This window comes from Amblyraja radiata, chromosome 17 (genome assembly GCF_010909765.2).
Source record: "Amblyraja radiata isolate CabotCenter1 chromosome 17, sAmbRad1.1.pri, whole genome shotgun sequence".
NCBI lineage: Eukaryota > Metazoa > Chordata > Chondrichthyes > Rajiformes > Rajidae > Amblyraja > Amblyraja radiata.
In genome coordinates this window covers 45,574,868-45,601,166 of record NC_045972.1, presented here as the reverse complement: position 1 = coordinate 45,601,166, position 26,299 = coordinate 45,574,868, and the positions used below count along the sequence as shown (strand labels likewise).

The 26,299-nt window shown below is 46.9% G+C and overlaps 1 protein-coding gene across 3 annotated transcripts in view; it reads left to right on the top strand.

Annotated features, from left to right (window-relative positions):
• adcy7 (adenylate cyclase 7) overlaps positions 1-26,299 on the top strand; it is a 52,217-nt gene that overhangs the window by 18,291 nt on the left and 7,627 nt on the right. Inside the window, exons 11-23 of one of the 3 annotated variants that reach the window (XM_033036358.1) lie at positions 92-135; positions 2,107-2,187; positions 3,480-3,549; positions 4,373-4,470; positions 4,555-4,639; positions 7,795-7,929; positions 10,886-10,930; positions 13,349-13,402; positions 18,471-18,524; positions 19,979-20,148; positions 21,343-21,433; positions 22,330-22,488; positions 24,653-24,799. In XM_033036358.1, coding sequence (XP_032892249.1) covers positions 92-135; positions 2,107-2,187; positions 3,480-3,549; positions 4,373-4,470; positions 4,555-4,639; positions 7,795-7,929; positions 10,886-10,930; positions 13,349-13,402; positions 18,471-18,524; positions 19,979-20,148; positions 21,343-21,433; positions 22,330-22,488; positions 24,653-24,799 — 1,233 coding nt within the window. Of the gene's footprint in view, positions 1-91; positions 136-2,106; positions 2,188-3,479; positions 3,550-4,372; positions 4,471-4,554; positions 4,640-7,794; positions 7,930-10,885; positions 10,931-13,348; positions 13,403-16,318; positions 16,373-18,470; positions 18,525-19,978; positions 20,149-21,342; positions 21,434-22,329; positions 22,489-24,652; positions 24,800-26,299 lie in introns of all 3 variants that reach the window. The other 2 variants (XM_033036359.1, XM_033036360.1) reach the window with 2 other exon arrangements.

Genomic DNA, 26,299 nt, shown 5'->3' with positions numbered 1-26,299 from the left:
GGACATGTTGGTCGGCATGGGCGAGTAGGGGCTATGGGCCGGTTTCTCTCTATGATGTAGTCCGACATGTTTTTTTCTCTCATCTGTCTAGGAAATTCCGATGCGTTCCCTGGGACTTCACAGGTCATTAGACAGGTAGGTGTGCACCACCTCTTGAGTGCAACACGGGCGTGTTCCTGCCACTGTGTATTCGGTATCCTCAATAAGGATTGTATCATAGTTGTATAGTAGTTTATTACACGTTTGTATTGTATTATGGTGGTGGGTTCTGGCTTGTTTTATTGTAGTGTAATATTATTTTTTAATAATTGAATAAATTTATATTAAAAAAAAATAAAAAAATAAAAATGTGTATTCGGTCACGATGAAAAAAAACCCCTCAGATGTTACTTTGCCCTCTTGAGGTCATAGAGTGATACAGTGTGTAAACTGGCCCTTCGGCCCAACTTGCCCCACAAGTCCCAGCTACACTAGTCCCACCTGCCTGCGTTTGGTCCATATCCCTCCAAAACCTGTCCTATCCATGCACCTGTCTAACTGTTTCTTAAATGTTGGGATACTCCCTGCCTCAACTACCTCCTCTGGCAGCTTGTTCCATACGCCCACCACATTTTGTGTGAAAATGTTATCCCTCAGATTCCTATTAAATCTCTTCCCCTTCACCTTAATTGATTAAGATTGTTAAGGGCTTGGACACGCTAGAGGCAGGAAACATGTTCCCGATGTTGGGGGAGTCCAGAACCAGGGGCCACACAGTTTAAGAATAAGGAGTAAGCCATTTAGAACGGAGACGAGGAAACACTTTTTCTCACAGAGAGTGGTGAGTGTGGAATTCTCTGCCTCAGAGGGCGGTGGAGGCAGGTTCTCTGGATGCTCTGGGTTCTCTGGAGAGAGCTAGATAGGGCTCTTAAAGATAGTGGAGTCAGGGGATATGGGGAGAAGGCAGGAACGGGGTACTGATTGGGGATGATCAGCCATGATCACATTGAATGGTGGTGCTGGCTCGAAGGGCCAAATGGCCTACTCCTGCACCTATTGTCTATTGTCTAACTACCTCCTCTGGCAGCTCGTTCCATACACCCACCATCCTTTGTGTGAAAAAGTTACCCCTCAGATTCCTATTAAATCTCTTCCCCTTCACCTTAAACCTATGTCCTCTGATTCTTGATTCCCCTACTCCCTGGCAAGAGACTCTGTGTGTCTACCCGATCTATTCCTCTCATGATTTTAGACACATGTATGAGGCCACCCCTCATCCTCCTGTGCTCCAAGGAATGGAGTCCCAACTTACTCAACCTCTCCCTGTAGCTCAGACCCTCGAGTCCTGGCAACATCCTCGTAAATCTTCTCCGTACCCTTTCCAGCTTGACAACATCAAGCTGTATTTAACCAAAAGTATTTAAACCAAAATACTTGCTCAATTAATCCCCGTTAGTTTGCCCTTCGACTTCCGGTTGCAACATTGAGATAGAAGGCACAGATCACATCCAGTGACTTGGCCTCCATTGCCTTCTGTGTCAGAAAATTCCACAAATTCACAACTCTCTGGGTGAGAATGTTTTTTCTCATCTCAGTTTTAAATGGCCACCCCTTCATCCTTAAGTGGCTTTTTCACGGGGCGACTTGACGCAAGATGTAACCAGAGTGAAGTGGTCGTGGTCTAGCACGATATCACACGATATAACGGGGGGGTAGATAAAGAGTTCCCACGGTACTCGGCATTTCTGTTATTTGTGCGAGTGACTTGTCCGTCTCCCGAGCTTTCCCGTTAAATCTTGAATGAACATTGTGAAGTGTTGTTAAATCATCACGTGGCACAAATGATGTCACTTTTTTTTCACACACTATAAATATCCTCCCTTGATTGAATTGGCTCATTTGGAGACATGTTTTATTGTGTATGTGGGAGACACAGATGGACTGAGCACAGTACCTCGGTCTTACTGTGTGTGGGAGAGGGGGAGAAAGAGACGTACACTCACAGAGGCAGAGTCTCTCAGCCTGTGTAAGAGGGAGGGAAGAACATTTTTCTTGCAAGTTGACAGTCCATGACTATGTCTCTGTGTCGTGTGCGTTGGTGTGTGGTAACTATGTTTATTTTTGCAGAAACAAATCACAAAAAAGACGATTTGAAGAAGAGTTGCATGAAAAAATGATAACAACAATTAACGGGATAAATTCACACAAGTAGGTAGCGTTGGGATGGTGTTCTCACCGTGTGTGCGTGTGTGCGCATGTGTTTATGTGTGTGTGTGTGTGCTTTGCATGTGTGCATGTGCGCATGTGTTTGTGTGTGTGTGCTTTGTGTGTGCGTGTGCGTGTGTGTGTGTGTGCGCATGTGTTTATGTGTGTGTATGCTGTGTGCGTGTGTGTGTGCGCGTGTGTGCGTATGTGTTTATGTGTGTGTGTGTGTGTGCTTTGCATGTGTGCATGTGCGCATGTGTTTGTGTGCGTGTGCGTTTGTGTGTGTGTGCTGTGTGCGTGTGCTTTGTGTGTGCTTTGTGTGTGCGCTTTGTGCGTGTGCATGTATTTGTGTGTGTGCATTGTGTGTGCGTGTGCGCACGTGTGCATGCGTTTGTGTGTGTGTGTGTGTGTGCATTGTGTGTGTGTGTGCATTTGTATGTGTGTGCGCACTTTGTGTGTGCATGTGCGCATGTGTTTGTGTGTGCGCGCATGTGTGTGCGTGTGCACATGTGTGTGTGCTTTGCGTGTGTGTGTGCTTTGTGTGTGTGCGCGCCTGTGCGTGTTTATGTGTGTGTGTGCGCCTGTGTATGTGTTTTTGTGCACGTATTTGTTTGCATTGTGTGTGTGTGCGTGTGTGTGCGTTGTGTGTGTGCGCGTGTGCTTGCGTATGTGTATGCGTGTGAATGTCGTTTTCTCCAGGCGATTAGGTCCCATTGTACGAAGAGTATTAACTTTTCAAAATACATTTTTATGATGGTACGTGCTGTTACAGTGAACTAGTACCTCTAAAAAAAAAGTTGAACTAGATATTCAAAATGTTAATATTACACAAAAGATTACTGTAGTAAAAAATAAAATTCATCAGATACATTAGATGGTCAGGCACTTAAACATCTTAGATTATAGAACTGCAGATGCTGGTTTACAAAAAAAAATAAAAGTGCTGGAGTAACTCAATGGGTCAGGCAGTGTTCCCTGAGAGCATGGACAGGTATGTTCTCCAGAGAAATTTGCTTAATCAGCTTCTGTAATTGTAAATTGTCCCCAGTACGTAGGAAAGTGCCAGTCTGCGGGGATCGCTGGTCGGCACGGACTCGGTGGGCCGAAGGGCCTGTTTGCACGTTGTATCTCTAAAATTTAAGGGAGAGGTCAGTTGATTTTGTTGCAATGGAAGAAATAGATGAATTAACATAAAGATTAGGTTTTGTGATGGAGGTAATTGATCTAGCTGGCAACAGTTTAGTACTTGTGTGATCGCGGCATTCTCATTGATTGATTCCCACGTCTTTCTGCAGAGAATCAATTAAATGCGACATTTTTACTGGGGTAACGCCATCTTTCAGTGAAAAGGGACTGGAAAAAGCAGTAAGTGTTTGTAACAAATGTGCGTTTACTGAGCCACCTATTCAAGTTATTTCAATGAAAAACCTCTCATTGTTCATGTTCATGTGATGGGGGCAGAATTAGGCCATTCGGCCCATCAAATCCATTCCGCCATTCAATCACGGCTGATCTATCTCTCCCTCCTAACCCTGTTCTCCTGCCTTCTCCCCGTAACCCCTGCCATTAACTTGGCATTATGTTTGGCACAGATGTTGTGGGTCGAAGGGCCTGTTCCTGTGCTGCACTGTTCTATGTTCTATATTCTATGACACCGTACAACCGATAAGGCTCCAGTTTATCTTTATTACGGACACATTTATTTCTGTTCGTTTGACATCCCTTTACATCATCACCCAACGGAAATCTAACCTGGCATGGGGGCCCACCACGATGGTGGGGGGGGGGGGGGGGCGGGAGGAGAACAAAGGAGGACTTCAGCGGGATATTTGTAACTTTGTCGATGCCCTTTATGTGGCGACTATTCACATACCCTGGGTGTGTAAAGCAACGAATTCCACTGTGGCTCGCCACATGTGGCAATAAAGCATCCATCCATCCATCCATTTATTCATCCTTCCATCCATTTATTCATCTATCCATCCATCCATCCACCCACCCATCCATCCACCCACCCACCCACCCATCCATCCATCCATCCATCCATCCATCCATCCATCCATCCATCCATCCATCCCTCCATCCATCCATCCATCCATCCATCCATCCCTCCATCCCTCCATCCCTCCCTCCCTCCCTCCCTCCCTCCCTCCCTCCCTGTAACGGCCACCTCTTTTTTTTCTTCCAGTATCGGTCAGTTTGTCTTCCGCACATGCGATATTATGTTGGTTGTGCTACATTGATATTCTTTTCCATCTTTGTGGTCCATCTGCTGGTCATGCCACTGTAAGTATTATTAAATATTAAACACTTTAAAAAAAATATATTTTTTTCCAACCTGACTTCTACTAAGTATGTTTCTCTCAATAGAGATTTTCTCCTGGGAATATCATTTGGAATTGCCGCCGCCGTGCTTCTGATAATTCTTTTTGTTTCCTTTGCCGGTTATGTGAAGGTGAGTTGAATCCAAACATTGTAAATGAGATAATCTACTGGCCTTTGTCACACACACGTTCACCAAAAGCTTGACTCTTTGTGATCTTATCGCTTTTAAAACCGGCTGATATCTTACATCAAGTACTGATGATAGACACAGAAAGCTGGAGTAACTCAGCGAGACAGGCAGCATCTCTGGAGAGAAGGAATGGGTGACGTTTCGGGTCGAGACCCTTCTTCAAATACTGATGCGTGCTCTGCTCATTACCTTTCAGTTTAGTTTAGAGATTCAACGTGGAAACGGGCCCTTCGGCCCACCGAGTCCACACCGACCAGCGATCGCCCGTTCACACTAGCGTTATCTATCTTATCCCATTTTCGCATCCTACACACCAGGGGCAATTTTACAGAAGCCAAGTCTGTACGTCTGCATGTCTATGGGATAGTGGATTGTCACCTTATCGTGGTGGAGAAGCTTGTGTGGACCTGAGATCCTGAGAGCGATGCCGTCTGGAGCTACGCTCCTGGTAGGGCCACCCATGGCGGTAAGGTCGAGGGGGAGGTCCCTGACAAAGAGCAATCCAACCAAGACCTCAATGGTGGAACAGGCGGAGGACGATGGCTGACCTTAGTGGAGCGTCACAACGGCTGGGAAGGCGGATGAAGGCTGCAGCAGATAAGGGTCTCCGGTCGTCTTGGACTCCATGCCACTGGATCCTGACCCAGATCTGTCAAGGACCGTGGGGTGGCTGTCTGTGCACCAGTCTCCCCACGTTAAACAAAGTCACGCACGGGCGTCCTCCATGAGAGGACAGTCATACTCGTTTCGAGTGACCACCGATGATGATGATAGGATGTGGGAGTAAATCGGAGCATCACAAGGAGAGCGTGCAAACTCTACACAAACAGCGGCTGTAGTCAGGATCAAAACTGGGTCCCTGGCGCCGTCAGGCAGCAGCTCTACCGCTGCGCCACCGTGCCACCCTGTCACAATATCAATGCAGAAACAGGCCATTTGACCAATTAGTGAGCATCCGTGCCTCATCAGTGAGCATAGAACAGTACAGCACGCGACCTGGCCCTTCGGCCCACAATGTCCGTGTCGAACATGATGCCAAATCTTACTTACCTGCACAGAATCCATATCCCTCCATTCCCTGCATATCAATTTTGCCTGTCCAACAGTCTCTGAAATGCCTCATCTGCCTCAACCACTGCCCCCTGGCAAGGCCTGGCAGGCACTGAAAGATCTGAAGAAGGGTCTCGACCCGAAACATCACCCATTCCTTCTCTCCAGAGATGCTGCCTGTCCCGCTGAGTTACTCCAGTACTTTGTGCCCATCTTCGTTCCAGACACTCCCTGTATTAAAACAAAACTTGCCCCGCACATCTCATTCAAACATTCTCCCTTTCACCTTAAAGCTACGACTTCTAGCATTTGTTTAAGGAGGGACTGCAGATGCTAGAAAATCGAAGGTAGACAAAAATGCTAGAGAAACTCAGTGGATGAGGCAGCATCTATGGAGCGAAGGAAATAGGCAACGTTTCGGGTCAAAACTCTTCTTCAGGGATGAAGGGTTTTGACCCGGAAACGTTGCCTATTTCCATCGCTCCATAGAGACGTCTAGCATTTGACCCTTGGGAAAAAACTTCTGACCATTTCAGACTGGAATAATATTTTGCCGTACTTTTAACTAAAATGCCAATATTTCCTCAAATTTCATCTCGTGTGGACAAATGTTTCAAACGTGAAGCTTAAGTGTTAAGAAAGACAATGAACCAACATTGCTTTTAATTACCATTGTATTTTTGGAGATTGGAGATCTTGCTTTACAAATTGCCAAAGAATGGCAGCATCCTGAATACCGTCAGGATGGGCGAGCGGTCAAAGGCGCTGCATGCGGGTCGCCCGTCTCCTCTGGTGGTGTGCGTTCATAGAAACATAGAAAATAGGTGCAGGAGTAGGCCATTCGGCCCTTCGAGCCTGCACCGCCATTCAATATGATCATGGCTGATCATCCAACTCGGTATCCTGTACCTGCCTTCTCTCCATACCCCCTGATACCTTTAGCCACAAGGGCCACATCTAACTCCCTCTTAAATATAGCCAATGAACTGGCCTCAACTACCTTCTATGGCAGAGAATTCCAGAGATTCACCACTCTCTGTGTGAAATGTTTTTTTCTCATCTTGGTCCTAAAAGATTCCCCCCTTATCCTTAAACCGTGACCCCTTATTCTGGACTTCCCCAACATCGGGAACAATCTTCCTGCATCTAGCCTGTCCAACCCTTTAAGAATTTTGTAAGTTTCTATAAGATCCCCCCTCAATCTTCTAAATTCTAGCGAGTACAAGTCGAGTCTATCCAGTCTTTCTTCATATGAAAGTCCTGACATCCCAGGAATCAGTCTGGTGAACCTTCTCTGTACTCCCTCGAGTCCCTTCGAATCCCACCCTTGACTGCGCTCCATAAGGCCATTCGGCCCCTCAAGTCTACCCCGCCATTCAATCATGGCTGACACCATCCTAACCCCATTCTCCTGCCTACTCCCCATAACGCCTGACACCTGTACTAATCACGAATCTATCCATCTCTGCCTTAAAAAATATCCATTGACTTGTGGCCTCCACAGCCTTTTGTGGCAAAGAATTCCACAGATTCCCCACCCTCTGATTAAATAAATTCCTTCTCATCTCCTTCCTTAAACATCCTTTCATTCTGAGGCTGTGGCCTCTAGTCCTAGACTCTCCCACTTCCTCTCCACATCCACTCTATCCAGGCCTTCTATTCTCTGCCTCAACGGGCGGTGGAGGCCGGTTCTCTGGATGCTTTCAAGAGAGAGCTAGATAAGGCTCTTAAAGATAGCGGAGTCAGGGGATATGGGGAGAAGGCAGGAACGGGGTACTGATTGAGGATGATCAGCCATGATCACATTGAATGGCGGTGCTGGCTCGGAGGGGCCGAATGGACTACTCCTGCACCTGTTGTCCATTGTCTATTGCCTTTCACTATTCGATCCTTTGAGCCTTTAGCTCCTTTTAATCACGTATTGTCTTTTTCCTGACTGGATAGCACGCCACAAAAGCTTTTCACTGTACCTCGGCACACGTGACGATAATCAAAGCGAACTAACTAACATTCCAATGTACTATTATTTTCTGCTCCTTTGAAAGCTCTGGATGAATAATAGCTCGTCATCAAATCCATTCTTTGGAATCTCTGAGGCTGTTACCAAGAAACCGATACTACGCCTGCCACTGACTCTGATTGTAATCGTTGTTGTTTTGGTCATTTCGGTTTTGAACTTGGTGAGTAACAATAGTAACATCATTGAAATTTTTTTTCCCACATTCGACTCGTGGCACGGTGGCGCAGCGGTAGAGTTGCTGCCTTACAGCGCGTGCAGCGTCGGAGACCCGGGTTCGATCCCGACTACGGGTGCTGTCTGTACGGAGTTTGTACGTTCTCCCCCTGACCTGCGTGAGTTTTCCCCCGAGATCTTCGGTTTCCTCCCAAAAACTCCAGGTTTGTGGGTTAATTGGTTTGGTATATAAGTGTAAAGATTGTCCCTAGTGTGTGTAGGAGAGTTTCTCCGAGATCTTCGGGTTTCTCCGAGATCTTCGGTTTCCTCCCACACTCCAAAGACGTACAGGTTTGTAGGTTAATTGGCTTGGTAAATGTAAAAATTGTCCCTAGTGTGTGTAGGATAGTGTTAGTGTGCGGGGATCGCTGGTCAGTGCAAACCCAGTGGGGCCGAAGGGCCTGTATCTCTAAACTAAACTAAACTAAAATAATTACTGCAGCCTATCTTATTTTAAAAGTACACATTATCAACAAAAACTATGTGTTTAGTTTAGAGATACAGCGCGGAAACAGGCCCTTCACCCCACCGAGTCTGCGCTGACAAGCGATCACCGCACTAAGTTCATAAATACATAAGTTCTAGGAGCAAAATTAGGCCATTTGGCCCATCAAGTCTGCTCCGCCATTCAATCATGGCTGATTTATCTTTCCCTCTCAACCCCTTCTTCTGCCTTCTCCCCATAACCCCTGACACTCGTACTAATCAAGAATCTGTCAATCTCTGCTTTAAAAATATCCATTGGCCTCCACAGCCATCTGTGCCAATGAATTCCACAGATTCACCTCCCTCTGACTAATGAAATTCCACCTCATCTCCTTTTTAAAGGTACGTCCTTTTATTCTGAGGCTGTGCCCTCTGATCGTATTGGTCTGTTCGTATTGGTGGAAATGTGTCAGACTCGATAACAATCAGCACGGGAGCACCTCAAGGCAGCGTGCTCAGCCTCCTGCTGTACTCACTCTATACTCATGACTGCGTAGCCAGTCATAGTGCGAACTCCATCATCAAGTTCGCTGACAACACCACTGTTGTGGGGCGTCAGAATATAGACGAGTGATGAGTATATGATGAGTCAGAGTATAGACGAGAGATAGAGCGACTGTCCATATGGTGCCAGCACAATAACCTGGCCCTCAACACCAGCAAAACCAAGGAACTGATTGTGGACTTTGGAAGGAGTAGGATGGGGACCCACAGTCCCGTTTATATCAACCGGTTGTTGGTTTAAAGGGTCAAGAGCTTCAAATTCCTGGGCGTGCACATCTCTGAAGATCTTTCCTGGTCCGAGAACACTGATGCAATCATAAAGAAAGCACATCAGCGCCTCTACTTCCGGAGAAGGTTACGGAGAGTCGGTGTGTCAAGGAGGACTCTCTCGAACTTCTACAGGTGCACAGTAGAGAGCATGCTGACCGGTTGCATCGTGGCTTGGTTCGACAACTTGAGCGCCCTGGAGCGGAAAAGACTACAAAAGGTAGTAAACACTGCCCAGTCCATCATCGGCTCTGATCTCCCTACCATCGAGGGGATCTATCGCAGTCGCTGCCTCAAAAAGGCTGGCAGTATCATCAAGGACCCACACCATCCTGGCCACACACTCATCTCCCCGCTACCTTCAGGTAGAAGGTACAGGAGCCTGAAGACTGCAACAACCAGGTTCAGGAATAGCTACTTCCCCACAGCCATCAGGCTATTAAACTTGGCTCAGACAAAACTCTGAACATTAATAGCCTGTTATTTGCACTTTATCAGTTTATTTATTCATGTGTGTATATATTTATATAATGGTATATGGACACACTGATCTGTTCTGTATTCATGCCTACTATATTCTGTTGTGCTGAAGCAAAGCAAGAATTTCATTGTCCTATCAGGGACACATGACAATAAACTCTCTTGAATCTTGAATCTGGTCCGAGACTCTCCCGCTAGTGGAAACAGATTTTTCACATCCACTCTATCCAGTCCAATCCAGTCCGTTAAAGGGCCTGGCCCACTTGGTGATTTTTTTGGTGACTGCCGACGTCATATCAGCGTCGCCAAAAGATTTTGAACATTTCAAAATCCAGCGGCGACAAAAAAAATGTTGCGACACTTGAGGAAACATCGCGCGTCAATACGTGATCACGCCGCGTCACCCGTGACATTTTTGGTGACCTGATACATCAGTCAATGATGCCGGCAGTAGCCAAAAAAAACGGCAAGTGGGACAGGCCCTTAATACTATCCTACACACACTAGGGACAATTTACATTTATACCAATTCAATTAACCTTCAAACCTGTACATCTTTGGAGAGAATGGAGCGGCTGGGCTTGTACACTCTGGAGTTTAGAAGGATGAGAGGATATCTCATTGAAACATATAAGATTGTTAAGGGCTTGGACACGCTAGAGGCAGGAAACATGTTCCCGATGTTGGGGGAGTCCAGAACTAGGGGCCACAGTTTAAGAATAAGGGGTAAGCCATTTAGAACGGAGACGAGGAAACACTTTTTCTCACAGAGAGTGGTGAGTCTGTGGAATTCTCTGCCTGAGAGGGCGGTGGGGGCAGGTTCTCTGGATGCTTTCAAGTGAGAGCTAGATAGGGCTCTTAAAAATAGCGGAGTCAGGGGATATGGGGAGAAGGCAGGAACGGGGTACTGATTGGGGATGATCAGGCATGATCACATTGAATGGCGGTGCTGGCTCGAAGGGCCGAATGGCCTACTCCTGCACCTGTTGTCTATTGTCTATTGTAGTGTGAGCGGAAATTGGAGCACCCGGAGAAAACCCACGCAGGTCACGGAGAGAACGTACAGACAGCACCCGTAATCGGGATTCAACCCGGGTCTCTGGCGCTGTAAGGCAGCAACTCTACCTACACATGCTATATTGAATATTATATATTTTTTATTTTAGTATTCCATACCAGAAAGGCCCTGCAAGACAAATGAGACAAATCTCGTGATTAGACGCAAATATTATTTTTCATTTAGTGATTCTTGCCTGTAAAGGTTTGCCTTGGATTGTTAGATTACGCCACAGATAATTCTACATCACTCTCTGCTTCTGTTGGCCAGTGGAGAGCTAGATTGTTGTTAATTACCGTAACGCGATGTACGCTTTGTCCTTCAGTATAATATATTACTGTAACGAAGTTTGACCCAAGAATGGTGGAGTAACTCAGCGGGCCAGGCAGCATCTCTCGGGAGAAAGGGAATTGGTGACGTTTCAGACCCTTGAGGTCTGAAGAAGGGTGGCGACCCGAAACGTCACGCATTCCTTTTCTCCAGAGATGCTGCCCGTCCCGCTGAGTTACCCAAGCAATTTGTGTCTGTCTTTGGTATAAACCAGCATCTGCAGTTCCTTCCTACACTTAAACATAGAAACATAGAAAATAGGTGCAGGAGTAGGTCATTCGGCCCTTCGAGCCTGCACCGCCATTCAATATGATCATAATAATAATAATACATTTTATTTGTGGGCGCCTTTCAAAAGTCTCAAGGACACCTTACAGAATTTAACAAGAGTAAAAAACATATAATCGGAGTAAAATAAATAATAAGGACATCACCAATACACAAATTAAAGACAGAATTCGATCCAAAGACAAAAAAATCAAAAACACAATGTGAAGAGAGAGCAGCGGCAGCTAAACCGCGCCAGCGTCCACTCTCCCTTCCGACAGCCATCTTGGACACAGACTAAAATATTCACTTACACACAAAAATCATCCCCCCACAATGGTTACCACTGTGGGGGAAGGCACAATGTCCAGTCCCCATCCCCAGTTCTCCCAAATTCAGGCCTATTGAGGCCTCCGCTATTGCCTCTACGGAGGCCCGATGTTCCTGGCCGTTCTCGCCGGGTGCGGTGCGGGTGCGTGTGCGTGTGCGTGCGCGTGCGTGTGCGTGTGTGGTCCCCCCCTTCGTCTCCCCCCGGTGGCGGGAGCGGATGCTGGGCGGACGGGTGTGAGCACAGGCCGAGGTTTGTAAACGTTGCTCCAACCCCTGGCCTGGCCCTCCCTGTATTGATCACCGCGTCTCCCCGGGGAGAGAGAGGGGGAAGCCGTGGTTGTGTGCGTGAAGCACGGCGACTGGAGGGGCGGGAGCGCTGCCCCGGAACCGTGAGGGAACGACCCTCCTCCCTCTCTCCCCCTTCTCCATTCCCCCCTCCCTGTCTATCCCTCTCCCCCCCCCCTCCACCCGGGGTAGATCTACCCGAGCCAAGAGTAGATTACCCTAGCGCGGTCCAATTGGCTTAAAACCGGCCCTGGCGAGATGGGTGGACAAAGGCCAGAGATGAATAGGAAGCAAGAGGGGCCTGAAGGAAGAATAGTCTCAGGTCAGGAGAGGAGTTGAATGTAAAGTCAGAGGGAGAGAGATGGGAGATAAGGGGTGGAGGGGAAGGAAAGAGGGGTTAGAATAGTGGGAGAAATGGGTGTGAACTAGGGGGGGATGGGGGGAGGGGGTTTGGCCACAGGAAAGAGAGGGAGGGGAAAGAATAGGAAAAAATGGTGCGAAGATGTTACCAAAAACCGGAGAATTCAATATTCAAGTATTATCCAATTCAATGTTACGTTACATTTATTGCCACATGCACCAATCGGTACCGTGTGAGATTTGAGTTGCCATACAGCTGTACGAATAAAAAATAACACCATACACGATAGAGTTTAACATGAGCATCCCCGCACAGCGGAATCAACGTTTCCCACTGTGAGGGAAGGCAATAAAGTTCAGTCATCTTCCTCCTCGTTCACCCATGGTCGGGGCCCTTGAGCCCTCCGCAGTCGCCGCTACGGGCGGCCCGATGTTCAAGAGAGAAAAATTATTTTTTTTTGTTTAATGAACTCAATTGATCGGTTAATTGGCTGGCCTTGGGCCATCAACATCGAATGTAATCGTTGCATGAACCAACTTTCGGGGTTGGTTCGGCGTCGGCGTTCCACCAGCCCGGCGTGAGGGCCTGGACATCGGGCCGCCCGGGGCGGCGACTGCGGGTGCTAGGAAGGCCTCGACCACGAGTGAACATCTGGGAAGAACGGAGGGGAGGCTGGCTGGACTATGGTGCCTTCCTCACCTTGGTGCCACTGTGTTATGTTGTGTCGTGGACTTTCAGTGTTTGTGCTTTTTTTTAAATTCTATTTTATTTTTAATATGTTTTATTATTTATTATTATTTATTTATTTTTATTTTTTTGATACTGCCTGTAAGGGAAATTCATTTCGTTGTCTCTAACTGAGACAATGACAATAAATTTGAATACAATACAATACAATACAACTTCAGTGTTCCACCAATTATGTGCAGAAGCTGCTGCTTAACACATTTTCGAATCATTGAAAATGACGTGCACTTTTGAATACTATTTTCTTTTTAGCATTCCCTACAAAACAACATAAATGCTGCAGGAAATGGGACTTACAATCTTACTGTGAGTATATCTATATATTTTTTTCCATTTTGTTGTTTGCAAATAAAATGTTGCCTTGGTGTATTAGATTATGCTGCAGTAACTTGAAAGTATTTTGGTGCTTCGCAGTCGGGCAATGGAACAGTTAGTGTAGGTAGGAACTATAGACTCAAAATGCTGGAGTAACTCAGCGGGCCAGGCAGCATCTCTGGAGAGAAGGAATGGGCGACGTTTCGGGTCGAGACCATTCATCAGACGTAGCGTCAGGGGAGATGGAAACTAGAGGTATGAAAAGGTACTGAACTGTTTTGTATCGTCTCTGACCTGTCCAGTACATTTTGACCCACTGAATTATGTCCCTGTCCCACTTAGGAAACCTGAATGGAAACCTCTGGAGACTTTGCGCCCCACCCAAGGTTTCCGTGCGGTTCCTGGAGGTTGCAGATGGTTGCCGGAGGTTGCAGGTAGTGGAAGCAGGTAGGGAGACTGACAAAAACCTCCGGGAACCTTCGGGAACTGCACGGAAACCTTGGGTGGGGCGCAAAGTCTCCAGAGGTTTCCGTTCAGGTTTCCTAAGTGGGACAGGGGCTTTACACCAGCATTAGGGCAATGGAACAGTATGTGCTACTCCAGCAATATGTGTCTATCTTTTGTGGAAACCCATGCGGTCACGGGGAGAACGTAAAACTCGGTGCAGACACCACCTCTAGTCATGATCGAACCTGGATCTCTGGTGCTCTAGAGACAAGACCCTTCTTCACAGTCTGAAGAGGATGACTGAAGTAGTGTCAGTCTTCATCGGGACTGAAGAAGAGTCTCGACCTGAAACGTCACCTATTCTTTCTCTCTAGAGATGCTGCCTGTCCCGCTGAGTTACTCCAGCATTTTGTGTCCAATTTTAATGAACCAGTAAATATTGTTAACTACGATAATGAGACATATAACATAACCACCGCAAAAAATGTGGCGATAATAATAACAAAGTTAAAAAGTGATGCCTTTTTTGTAACAAGAACAAATGAACCTACCTGTGATTGTGAGGCAGCTCGATTCTAGTGCAGTACTGTATGTCGTGTTGTTACTTGTGAGCAGAGCACCAAGGCAAATTCCTTGTATGTGTACATACTTGGCCATTAAACAAGTTAATTAATCAATTAATTAATTAATTAATTGATTCGTCTTCAGGTGAATTACATAGAGGAATGCCTGTTTGAGGATCCAATTTAGTAACCACTTAAAAATACCAATTTCTGCCCTTAGACTTCCAATATATATTGCCACCTCCAGGTTGTTGCTTCTAGCCACAGACATCTAGGTTGCGTGCTGGTAACGATATTGGGAGCGCAGTATTAATCAGTGCCTTCGTTTAGTTTAGTGATACAGTGTGGAAACAGGCCCTTCGGCCCACCGAGTCCGCACCGACCAGCGATTCCTGCACACTAGCACTATCCTATGCACTAGGAACAATTTATATTTATACCAAGCCAATTAACGCACAAACATGCACGTCTTTGGAGTGTGGGAAGAAACAGAAGATCCCAGAGAAAACCCACGCAGGTCACGGGGAGAACATACAAACTCCGAACAGATAGCACCCGTAGTCAGGATCGAACCCGGGTCTCTGGTGCGGCAAGGCAGCAACTCTACCGCCGCGCCACCGTGCCGTCCTTAATCATTCCCCTTACTGTATGATTTATCACATAATTTTGCTAAAGACACGTGTGTCCAATTTAATGGCTAAAGATGGCTTCGCTCGAACTTCATGTCACTCACTCGACCTCCGCGCGGCCCCCACTTCCAGTTTGGTCGCGCTCGCTGCATGCAGGCGCATGCTGTGTGGTCCCCCCCCTTCCTCTCCCCCCGGTGGCGGGAGCGGATGCTGGGCGGACGGGTGTGAGCACAGGCCGAGGTTTGTAAACGTTGCTCCAACCCCTGGCCCGGCCCTCCCTGTATTGATCACCGCGTCTCCCCGGGGAGAGAGAGGGGGGAAGCCGTGGCTGTGTGCGTGAAGCACGGCGACTGGAGGGGCGGGAGCGCTGCCCCGGAACCGTGAGGGAACGACCCACCTCCCTCTCTCCCCCTTCTCCATTCCCCCCTCCCTGTCTATCCCTCTCCCCCCCCTCCACCCGGGGTAGATCTACCCGAGCCGAGAGTAGATTACCCTAGCGCGGTCCAATTGGCTTAAGGCCGGCCCTGGCGAGATGGGTGGACAAAGGCCAGAGATGAATAGGAAGCAAGAGGGGCCTGAAGGAAGAATAGTCTCAGGTCAGGAGAGGAGCTGAATGTAAAGTCAGAGGGAGAGAGATGGGAGATAAGGGGTGGAGGGGAAGGAAAGAGGGGTTAGAATAGTGGGAGAAATGGGTGTGAACTAGGGGGGGATGGGGGGAGGGGGTTTGGCCACAGGAAAGAGAGGGAGGGGAAAGAAGAGGAAAAAATGGTGCGAAGATGTTACCAAAAACCGGAGAATTCAATATTCAAGTATTATCCAATTCAATGTTACGTTACATTTATTGCCACATGCACCAATCGGTACCGTGTGAGATTTGAGTTGCCATACAGCTGTACGAATAAAAAATAACACAATACACGATAGAGTTTAACATGAGCATCCCCGCACAGCGGAATCAACGTTTCCCACTGTGAGGGAAGGCAATAAAGTTCAGTCATCTTCCTCCTCGTTCACCCATGGTCGGGGCCCTTGAGCCCTCCGCAGTCGCCGCTACGGGCGGCCCGATGTTCAAGAGAGAAAAATGATTTTTTTTTGTTTAATGAACTCAATTGATCGGTTAATTGGCTGGCCTTGGGCCATCAACATCGAATGTAATCGTTGCATGAACCAACTTCAGTGTTCCACCAATTATGTGCAGAAGCTGCTGCTTAACACATTTTCGAATCATTGAAAATGACGTGCACTTTTGAATACTATTTTCTTTTTAGCATTCCCTACAAAACAACATAAATGCTGCAGGAAATGGGACTTACAATCTTACTGTGAGTATATCTATATATTTTTTTCCATTTTGTTGTTTGCAAATAAAATGTTGCCTTGGTGTATTAGATTATGCTGCAGTAACTTGAAAGTATTTTGGTGCTTCGCAGTCGGGCAATGGAACAGTTAGTGTAGGTAGGAACTATAGACTCAAAATGCTGGAGTAACTCAGCGGGCCAGGCAGCATCTCTGGAGAGAAGGAATGGGCGACGTTTCGGGTCGAGACCATTCATCAGACTGAGCGTTAGGGGAGATGGAAACTAGAGGTATGAAAAGGTACTGAACTGTTTTGTATCGTCTCTGACCTGTCCAGTACATTTTGACCCACTGAGTTATGTCCCTGTCCCACTTAGGAAACCTGAATGGAAACCTCTGGAGACTTTGCGCCCCACCCAAGGTTTCTGTGCGGTTCCTGGAGGTTGCAGATGGTTGCCGGAGGTTGCAGGTAGTGGAAGCAGGTAGGGAGACTGACAAAAACCTCCGGGAACCTTCGGGAACTGCACGGAAACCTTGGGTGGGGCGCAAAGTCTCCAGAGGTTTCCGTTCAGGTTTCCTAAGTGGGACAGGGGCTTTACACCAGCATTAGGGCAATGGAACAGTATGTGTTACTCCAGCAATATGTGTCTATCTTTTGTGGAAACCCATGCGGTCACGGGGAGAACGTAAAACTCGGTGCAGACACCACCTCTAGTCATGATCGAACCTGGATCTCTGGTGCTCTAGAGACAAGACCCTTCTTCACAGTCTGAAGAGGATGACTGAAGTAGGGTCAGTCTTCATCGGGACTGAAGAAGAGTCTCGACCTGAAACGTCACCTATTCCTTCTCTCTAGAGATGCTGCCTGTCCCGCTGAGTTACTCCAGCATTTTGTGTCCAATTTTAATGAACCAGTAAATATTGTTAACTACGATAATGAGACATATAACATAACCACCAATTCCTTGTATGTGTACATACTTGGCATTAATAACACAAGATAGAGATAGCTAGATGGTTGAATAGTACGCGTGTCAGTGGTTATGGGAGAAGGCAGGAGAATTATGCTCATCACATGTGAATCTGTGGAATTCTCTGCCTCAGAGGGCGATGGAGGCAGGTTCTCTGGATACTTTCAAGAGAGAGCTAGATAGGGCTCTTAAAGTCAGGGGATATGGGGAGAAGGCAGGAACGGGGTACTAATTGGGGATGATCAACCATGATCACATTGAATGCCGGTGCCCGGCGCGGCTTAAGATAATAACTGAAGTAGGATCAGTCTTCATCGGGATTGAAGAAGAATCTCGACCCGAAGCGTCACCCATTCCTTCTCTCCAGAGATGCTGCCTGTCCCGCTGAGTTACTCCAGCATTTTGTGTCCATCTTTAATGAAACAGTAAATGTTGTTAACTACGATAATGAGACATACAACATAACCACCGCAAAAAAAAAAGGCGGTAATAATAAAGGGCCGGTCCCACGAGCATGTGACTCCATGCGGCAAGCACGACCTAACGTGGTCGCTTGAGCCGTACGGCCTCGCGGGGCCGGTCCCACTTCGATCGCCGGAGCCGTATGGAGTTGTGCGGAGCTGGTCCCGACATCGAGCGGGGCTCCGAAAAACTGACCGTGTTCAAAAATTCCGCGCGGCAACGGCCTGCCGGCCCGCAGCCACCTCGACGCCGTACGCACCACCTCGACGGGCGTGCGCAGCGTCACGACGCCGGACGCAGCGTCTTAACGCCGTACATCACGCGCGAACTTCCCGCGGACTTCGCTCGAACTTCATGTCACTCACTCGACCTCCGCGTGGCCCCCGCTTCCGGTTTGGTCGCGCTCGCTGCATGCAGGCGCATGCTGGTGGGACCGGCCCTGTACGGGGATCACTCCGTACAGCACCCGTAGTCGGAATCGAACCCGGTTCTCTGGCGCTGCAACTCCACCATGGCGTCCTTAATCATTCCCCTTACTGTATGATTTATCACATAATTTTGCTAAAGACACGTGTGTCCAATTTAATGGCTAAAGATTATATAAGAAAAACTGCTAACTTGCTTATTTTAGAACTGCACTTTGTGGTTAAAAAATGTACGCTGTTTTAAACATTATAGTTCTATTTTTTAGGATAACTTACAAAATAAGACAAATTCTTCAGGGTGTGAGAACTACTATCTTCCAGTGAGTATATCTACATTTTGCTGCTGCAAGTAGGAATTTCATTGTTCCAATTCGGTACATACTATGGCAATGAGACACTCGTGATTTTTCATTCTGACACTTGCAAATTAAAATGTTTCTGTGTTATATTATGCCACGATGCCGTGAGATCACTTTAGTGTTTGTAAGTCGTGTAATGGGACACTATACTTTTTTAACTCCAATAATGAGACATCCATTTTCTCTTGTAAAAAAATATTGCTGCATTAATAACACAAGGTAGAGATAGATAGATTGTTGAATAATACGGTTGTCAGTGGTTATGGGGAGAGGGCAGGAGAATGATGCTCATCACATGTGAGTCTGTAGAATTATCTGCCTCAGTGGTGGAGGCCGGTTCTTTGGATACTTTCAAGAGAGAGCTAGATAGGGCTCTTAAAGATAGGATATGGGGAGAAGGCAGGAACGGGGTACTGATCGGGGATGATCAGCCATGATTACATTGTATGGCGGTGCTGGCTCGAAGGGCTGAATGGCCTACTCCTGCACCTATTGTTTGTTGTCTATTGTCTATTATTAAATCCGAAGCCATAATTATGAATCTTAATAGGAACTGTGTACAAGCCGGTGCCTCCGCGCCTAATATATCCATAGATTATTGATTGATTTGAAATTGATTGATTAAAAGATACAGTATGGAAACAGGCTCTTCGGCCCACCGGGTCCACGCCAAGCAGCGATCACCCGCTCACACTAGTTCCATGCTATCCCACTTTCGCATGCGCTCGCTGCACACTGGAGGCGGTTTACAGAGGCTAATTCACCGCACGTCTTTAGGGTGTGGGGGAAACCGGAGCACCCGGAGGAAACCCACGAGGTTACCGGGAGAACGTGCTAGCAGGCAACACCCGAGGACAGGATTGAACCTGGGTCCCAGGTGCTGTAAGGCAGCAGCTGTACCAGCTGTGCTGACATTGGTCAAACATAGTTTCATCTCATGAATGGCACAGCGGGAGAGTTACTGCCTCACAGCGCCAGAGTCCCGGGTTCAATCCCGACTCTGCGGGTGCTGTCTGTACGGAGTTTTACATTCTCCCCGTGACCTGCGTGGGTTTTCTCCGGGTGCTCCGGTTTCCCCCGACACTCCAAAGACGTCCAGGTTTGCAGGTTAATTGGTAAAATTACGTGTCAGACTGTGCGAGAGGTGATGTGTGGTGAGGAACTGCAGACGCTGGTTTACACCGAAGATAGACACGAACAGCTGCAGTAACTCAGCGGGATAGGCAGCATCTCTGGAGAGAAGGAATGGGTGGCGTTTCGGGTCGAGGCCCTAAAAGGTGATCGCTGGTCGGCATGGACTCGTCGGGCTGAAGAGCCAGTTTCCGGGATGTATCTCTAAGGATAACATTTTCAAATGATTGATTAATTGTTCAATAACGTGCATATTCTAATTATTTTAATTTTACTTTTTGTAGTATTACGTGTGCTGTTGTATCCTGGGACTCATCGCCTGCTCAGTCTTCCTCAGGATTAGCTTTGAAGTCAAAGCTCTCCTCCTAATTATTGCCTGTGTGGTCTACAACATCATTTTCCTGAAGGATTGCGCTTTCTTGTTCGAGCAGTATAAGACATTTCTCTACGGCAGGTATGATTATTCATCAGCGGTTACGGGGAGAAGGCAGGACAATGGGGTTGAGAGGGAAAGATGTGGAGAGTCTCGCACACTGGTGGGAGAGTCTAGGACTAGAGGTCACGGCCTCAAAATTAAAGGACGTTCTTTTAGGAAGGAGATGAGGAGAAATTTATTTTGTCAGAGGGTGGTGAATCTGTGGAATTCTTTGCCACTGAAGGCTGTGGAGGCCAAGTCAGTGGATATTTTTAAGGCAGAGTGAGATAGATTCTTGATTAGTACGGGTGTCAGAGGTTATGGGGTGAAGGCAGGAGAATGGGGTTAGGAGGGAGAGATAGATCAGCCATGATTGAAAGGCGGAGTAGACTTGATGGTCCGAATGGCCTAATTCTGCTCCTATCACTTATGATCTTATGAGATAGATCAGCCACGATTGGAATGGCAGAGTAGATTTGATGGGCCGAATGGCCTAATTCTGCTCATATCACTTGTGATCTTATGATTTCACCAACGGAAAATTATAATCTTCTGTAATATATTCTCTCTCTATTCTCTCACTGATAGACAACACTTTGTTTCAGACTTCAGACATTTAGACATTTAGAGATACAGAGTGGAAAGTCCCTTCGGCTCGAGAAGTCTGCGCCGACCGACGTTTGCTCCTTACACGCGCGCTATCCTACACACTAGGGACAATTTACAATTTTACAGGGGCCAATTAACCTCCACCCATTCACACTAGTTCTATGTTATCCCAGTTTCGTATCCTGCACCTTAGGAGCAATTTACAGAAGCCAATTAACCTACAAACCCGTACGTCTTGGGAGTGTGGGAGGTAACCGGAGATCCTGGAGAAAACCCACGCAGGTCACGGGGAGAACGTGCAAACTCCGTACAGACAGCACCCGTAGTCTGGAGCGAATCGGGGTCTGTGGCGCTGTGAGGCAGCAACTCTACCGCTGCGCCACCGTGCCGCCCTGAACTCACGAAAGACAAGATTCATCTTTAGTTACTTAATGCTGAAAAGAAACAGTGCTTTATTTTTCAATTCCGGGACTCTGAAAAATGTATATATTTGTCATTAAAAAGGTGCAGCATCACCTTTCTCATGTGGATCGTAAATCGATTATGCCGAGAGCCGATGATGATATTGGAACAATATTGCAATAATTTGGAGCAACTTATATTGTCCATTTTGTTTTTCTTTAGTGCGACTCCAAGTCCCACGAAAAATCCAAAGATTATGGCTAGTTTTTACCTCCTCCTGTTTGGATTCACACTGCTGTTCTTAATAAAACAGGTAAAAGTACTGTCGTCGATCATAGATTGTGAAGGAAGGAACCACAGATGCTGGTTTACACTGAAGATAGACACACAATGCTGGATTAACTCAGCGGGACAGGCAGCATCTCTGGAGGGAAGGGATGGGTGACGTTTCGGGTCGAGACCCTTCGTCAAACAAACAGCTTGTTCCATACACCCACCACCCTTTGTGTGAAAAAGTTACCCCTTGGGTTCCTATTAAATCTTTCCCCCGCTCCTCACCTTAAACCTACGTCCTCTGGTTGTCCATTCCCCTACTCTGGGCAAGAGACTCTGTGCGTTTACCTCATCTATTTTCATTACTGGTAGAGCACTCGATAACCTATTGAACTTAATAGTCACTGTCGTAACTCAAACTGAATAGACAATAGACAGTAGGTGCAGGAGTAGGCCATTCGGCCCTTCGAGCCAGCACCGCCATTCGCAGTGATCGTGGCTGATCATCCACATTCAGTACCCCGTTCCTGCCTTCTCCCCATATCCCCTGACTCTGCTACCTTTAAGAGCGCTATCTAATTCTCTCTTGAAAGCATCCAGAGAATTGGCCTCCACTGCCTTCTGAGGCAGAGAATTCCACAGATTCACAACTCTCTGGGTGAAAACGTTTTTCCTCATCTCAGTTCTAAATGATCTGACCCCTTATTCTTAAACTGTGGCCCCTGGTTCTGGACTCCCCCAACATCGGGAGCATGTTCCCTGTGAAAACGAGTAAGATCTCGACCCGAAATGTCACCCATGCCTTCTCCTCAGAGATTGCTGCCTGTCTCGCTGAGGAACTCCAGCGTTTTGTGTCTACCTTCCATGATGTACCCGTGACTATTTTGAGTCGTTGAGTGAGATGCAGACAAAACAGTGTATTCTACCTCTTTACAGAATGCGTATTACTGTCGACTAGACTTCCTGTGGAAGAATAAATTTAAACGGGAGAGAGAGGAAATTGAGACCATGGAGAATCTGAATCGCCTTTTACTGGAAAATGTGTTGCCTGGACACGTTGCCAAGCACTTCATCGGTGAAACCAAGAAGAACGAGGTATGAAGATCTTCCCACCCACCCATTTAATCGATAATGTTTTATTATTAACGTTTTATGTGTCATTCCTCACTGTCACTGTATGTCAGGTTGTCACTTGCGGGCGGAGCACCAAGGCAAATTCCTTGTATGTGAATACTTGGCCAATAAACTTATTCATTCTTTATTGAATGATGCCCTCTAGTTTTAGACTCCTCAACCCTCACCATTACTTTTACACAGAGGGTGGGTGCCTGGAACGTGGCGCTGCCGGCAGATACAATGGTGATGTTTCAGAGTTTTACATCGGCGCGTGGATTTGCACGGAATGGAGGGATATGGACCGTGTGGAGGTCGAGAAGGCGTCATGTTTACCTTGTCACCATGTTCGGCCAGGACATTGTGGGCTGAAGGGCCCATTCCTGTGCTGTCTTGTTCTATTGTCCGAAGAAGGGTCTCGACCTGAAACACCATTTGTTCCTTCTCTCCGGTGATGCTGCCTGTCCCGCTGAGTTACTCCAGCATTTTGTGTCCATCTTCTGTACTGTTCTTTGTTCTATGACTAAGACGGTAGTGGGTGAAGAGTTGTTCGTCAAGTCAAGTCAAGAGAGTTTATTGTCATGTGTCCTAGATAGGACAATGAAATTCTTGCTTGCTGCAGCACAACAGAATATTGTAGGCATAAATACAAAACAGATCAGTGTGTCTAAATAGCATAGACCATATATATACACATAAATAAACAGATAAAGTGCAATAGGCTGTTGTAGTTCAGAGTCTGTTTAATAGCCTGATGGCTGTGGGGAAGAAGCTGTTCCTGAACCTAGATGCACCAGATTTCAGGCTCCTGTACCTTCTGCCCGATGGTAGCGGAGAGATGAGTGCGTGGCCAGGATGGTGTGGGCCCTTGATGATGTTGGCAGCCTTTTTGAGGCAGCGACTGCGATAGATCCCCTCGATGGTGGGGAGGTCAGAGCCGATGATGGACTGGGCAGCGTTTACAACTTTCTGCATCCATTTCCGCTCCTGGACGTTCAAGTTGCCGAACCCAAGTGAACTGCTGTGGGTCGAGGTTCTTGTCGAGGTAGGAGTTGATATGTGCCATAATCAACCTCTCAAAGCACGGGAAGGCACATCAGTGTTCTCCCTATCAAAGCGTGCGTATAACGCATTGAGCTCGTCAGGGAGTGATGCTTAGCTGACAATTGAGCTGCCTCCTGATTTCGCCTTGTAAGAGGTGATGGCATTCAAGCCACAGTTGCCGAACATCTGTCTCATCCTCCAGCTTGGAGCAGAAGTCCCCTTTGGCCTTTTTGATGGCATTACCAAGGTCGTATCTGGACTTCTTGTAGACGTCTGTAACTCCAGACTTGAATGCCTGGGAGCTGGACTTCAGAAGAATGCGGACCTCATGGTTCATCCAAGGCTTCTAATTGGGAAACACTCAGAAGGTTTTTGTTAGAGGGTGGTGAATCTGTGAAATTCTTTGCCACAGATGGCTGTGGAGGCCAAGTCAATGGATATTTTTAAGGCAGAGATAGATAGATTCTTGATTAGTATGGGTGTCGGGTTATGGGGAGAAGGCAGGAGAATGGGTTTAGGAGGGAGCGATGGATCAGCCATGATTGAATGGCGGAGTAGACATGATGGGCCGAATGGCCTAATTCTGCTCCTATCACTTATGATCCTTGTATCTGCTCTCTTTGAAACAGTGTTGATCTCTGAGATAGGCATGAACATTACTTTGGCAATAGACACTAAACGCTGGAGTAACTCAGCGGGTCAGGCATCATTTCTGGAGACCCTTCTTCAGACTGATGTCAGGGGAGAGGGAGATACATAGATCAGGAGGTGTAAGGTGTGAAAACAGGGCAAAGGGAATGGAGATCAAGGAAAGTGTAGAATAGATCATTGTTAGCTGGGAGAAGGTGACAACAAAGCAAACAGAGATAAAATGTAGTCGGAGAAAGCCAGACTGGTCAGAGAACTGGGAAAGGGAAGGGATGAAGAGAGAGAGAGAGAGAGAGGGAAAGCAAGGGTTACTTGAAGTTAGATAAATCAATGCACATACCGCTGGGGTGTAAGCTGCCCAAGCGAAACGTGAGGTGCTGAACGGAATTGCTGTTTAATGTGCATGGAACATATAAACTTTTATTTAAATTTTACCTCATATGATTTCCCACAGGAATTGTATCATCAGTCGTATGACTGTGTCTGCATCATGTTTGCCTCAGTCCCTAACTTTAAAGAGTTTTACACAGAGTGTGATGTCAATAAGGAAGGACTGGAGTGCCTCAGACTGCTCAATGAAATCATCGCAGACTTTGACGAGGTTGGTGTTTTTTGAGCAATATTTTTTTAATTGCATTTTAATTATTGTATGCTATCGTGTGTACGGCCTTGTTACAGTGGATAGAGCTGCTGCCTCCCTGCGCCAGTGCTATCTGTGACTCAAAGCCCAAACGAAGATGTAGGAAAGACTGAAGATTTATAGTTACGAAGATAGATGTGGCTTTTTTTAATTTGGTAGAAAGAAAACTGAATTGAGGGGCAGTAGATAAGCAATGATAGGCTTAGAGAATATAGGTTATGGCACAGTGGGAGTGCTGCTTCCTCACTGCGCCAGAGACCCGGGTTCGATCCTGACTACGGGTGCTGTCTGTGCAGAGTTTGCACGTTCTCCCTGTGACTGTTTGGGTTTCCTCCAGGTGCTCCACATCCCTACGACGTGCGGGTTTGTAGGTTAAATTTCCTCTGTAAATTTTATGGGGTGGCGCAGCGGTAGAGATGTTGCCTTGCAGCGCTTACAGCACCTGACACCTAGGTTCGATCCCGACTACGGGTGCTGTCTGTACGGAGTTTGTACGTTCTCCCTGCGATCGCGCAGGTTTTCTCAGAGATCTTCCGTTTCCTCCCACACTCCAAAGATGTACAGGTTAGTAGGTTGATTGGCTTGGCGTAAGATTAAATTGTCCCTAGAGATTCCTTGAAGGTGGAATCTCATATAGATAGGGTGGTAAAGAAAGCTTTTGGTATGCTAGCCTTTATAAATCAGAGCATTGAGTATAGAAGCTGGGATGTAATGTTAAAATTGTACAAGGCATTGGTGAGACCAAATCTGGAGTATGGTGTACAATTTTGGTCACCCAATTATAGGAAGGATGTCAACAAAATAGAGAGAGTACAGAGGAGATTTACTAGAATGTTGCCTGGGTTTCAACAACTAAGTTACAGAGATAGGTTGAATAAGTTAGGTCTTTATTCTCTGGAGCGCAGAAGGTTAAGGGGGGACTTGATAGAGGTCTTTAAAATGATGAGAGGGATAGATAGAGTTGATGTGATCAAGCTTTTCCCTTTGAGAATAGGGAAGATTCAAACAAGAGGACATGACTTCAGAATTAAGGGTCAGAAGTTTAGGGGTAACATGAGGGGGAACTTCTTTACTCAGAGAGTGGTAGCGGTGTGGAATGAGCTTCCAGTGGAAGTGGTGGCGGCAGGTTCGTTGGTATCATTTAAAAATAAATTGGATAGGTATATGGATGAGAAGGGAATGGAGGGTTATGGTATGAGTGCAGGCAGGTGGGACTAAGGGAAAAAAGTTGTTCGGCACGGACTTGTAGGGCCGAGATGGCCTGTTTCCGTGCTGTAATTGTGATATGGTTATAGTGTGTGTAGGATACCACTGCGCCACCGTGCCATAACCGTTATTCTCTATCAGTAACCCTACCATTATTTATCTACTCCTACCTTCTTAACCATAGATCTCCAGACTTTCCTACATCTTGGTGTGGGCTTTGAGTCACAGATAGCACCTGAAGTCAGGATCGAACCC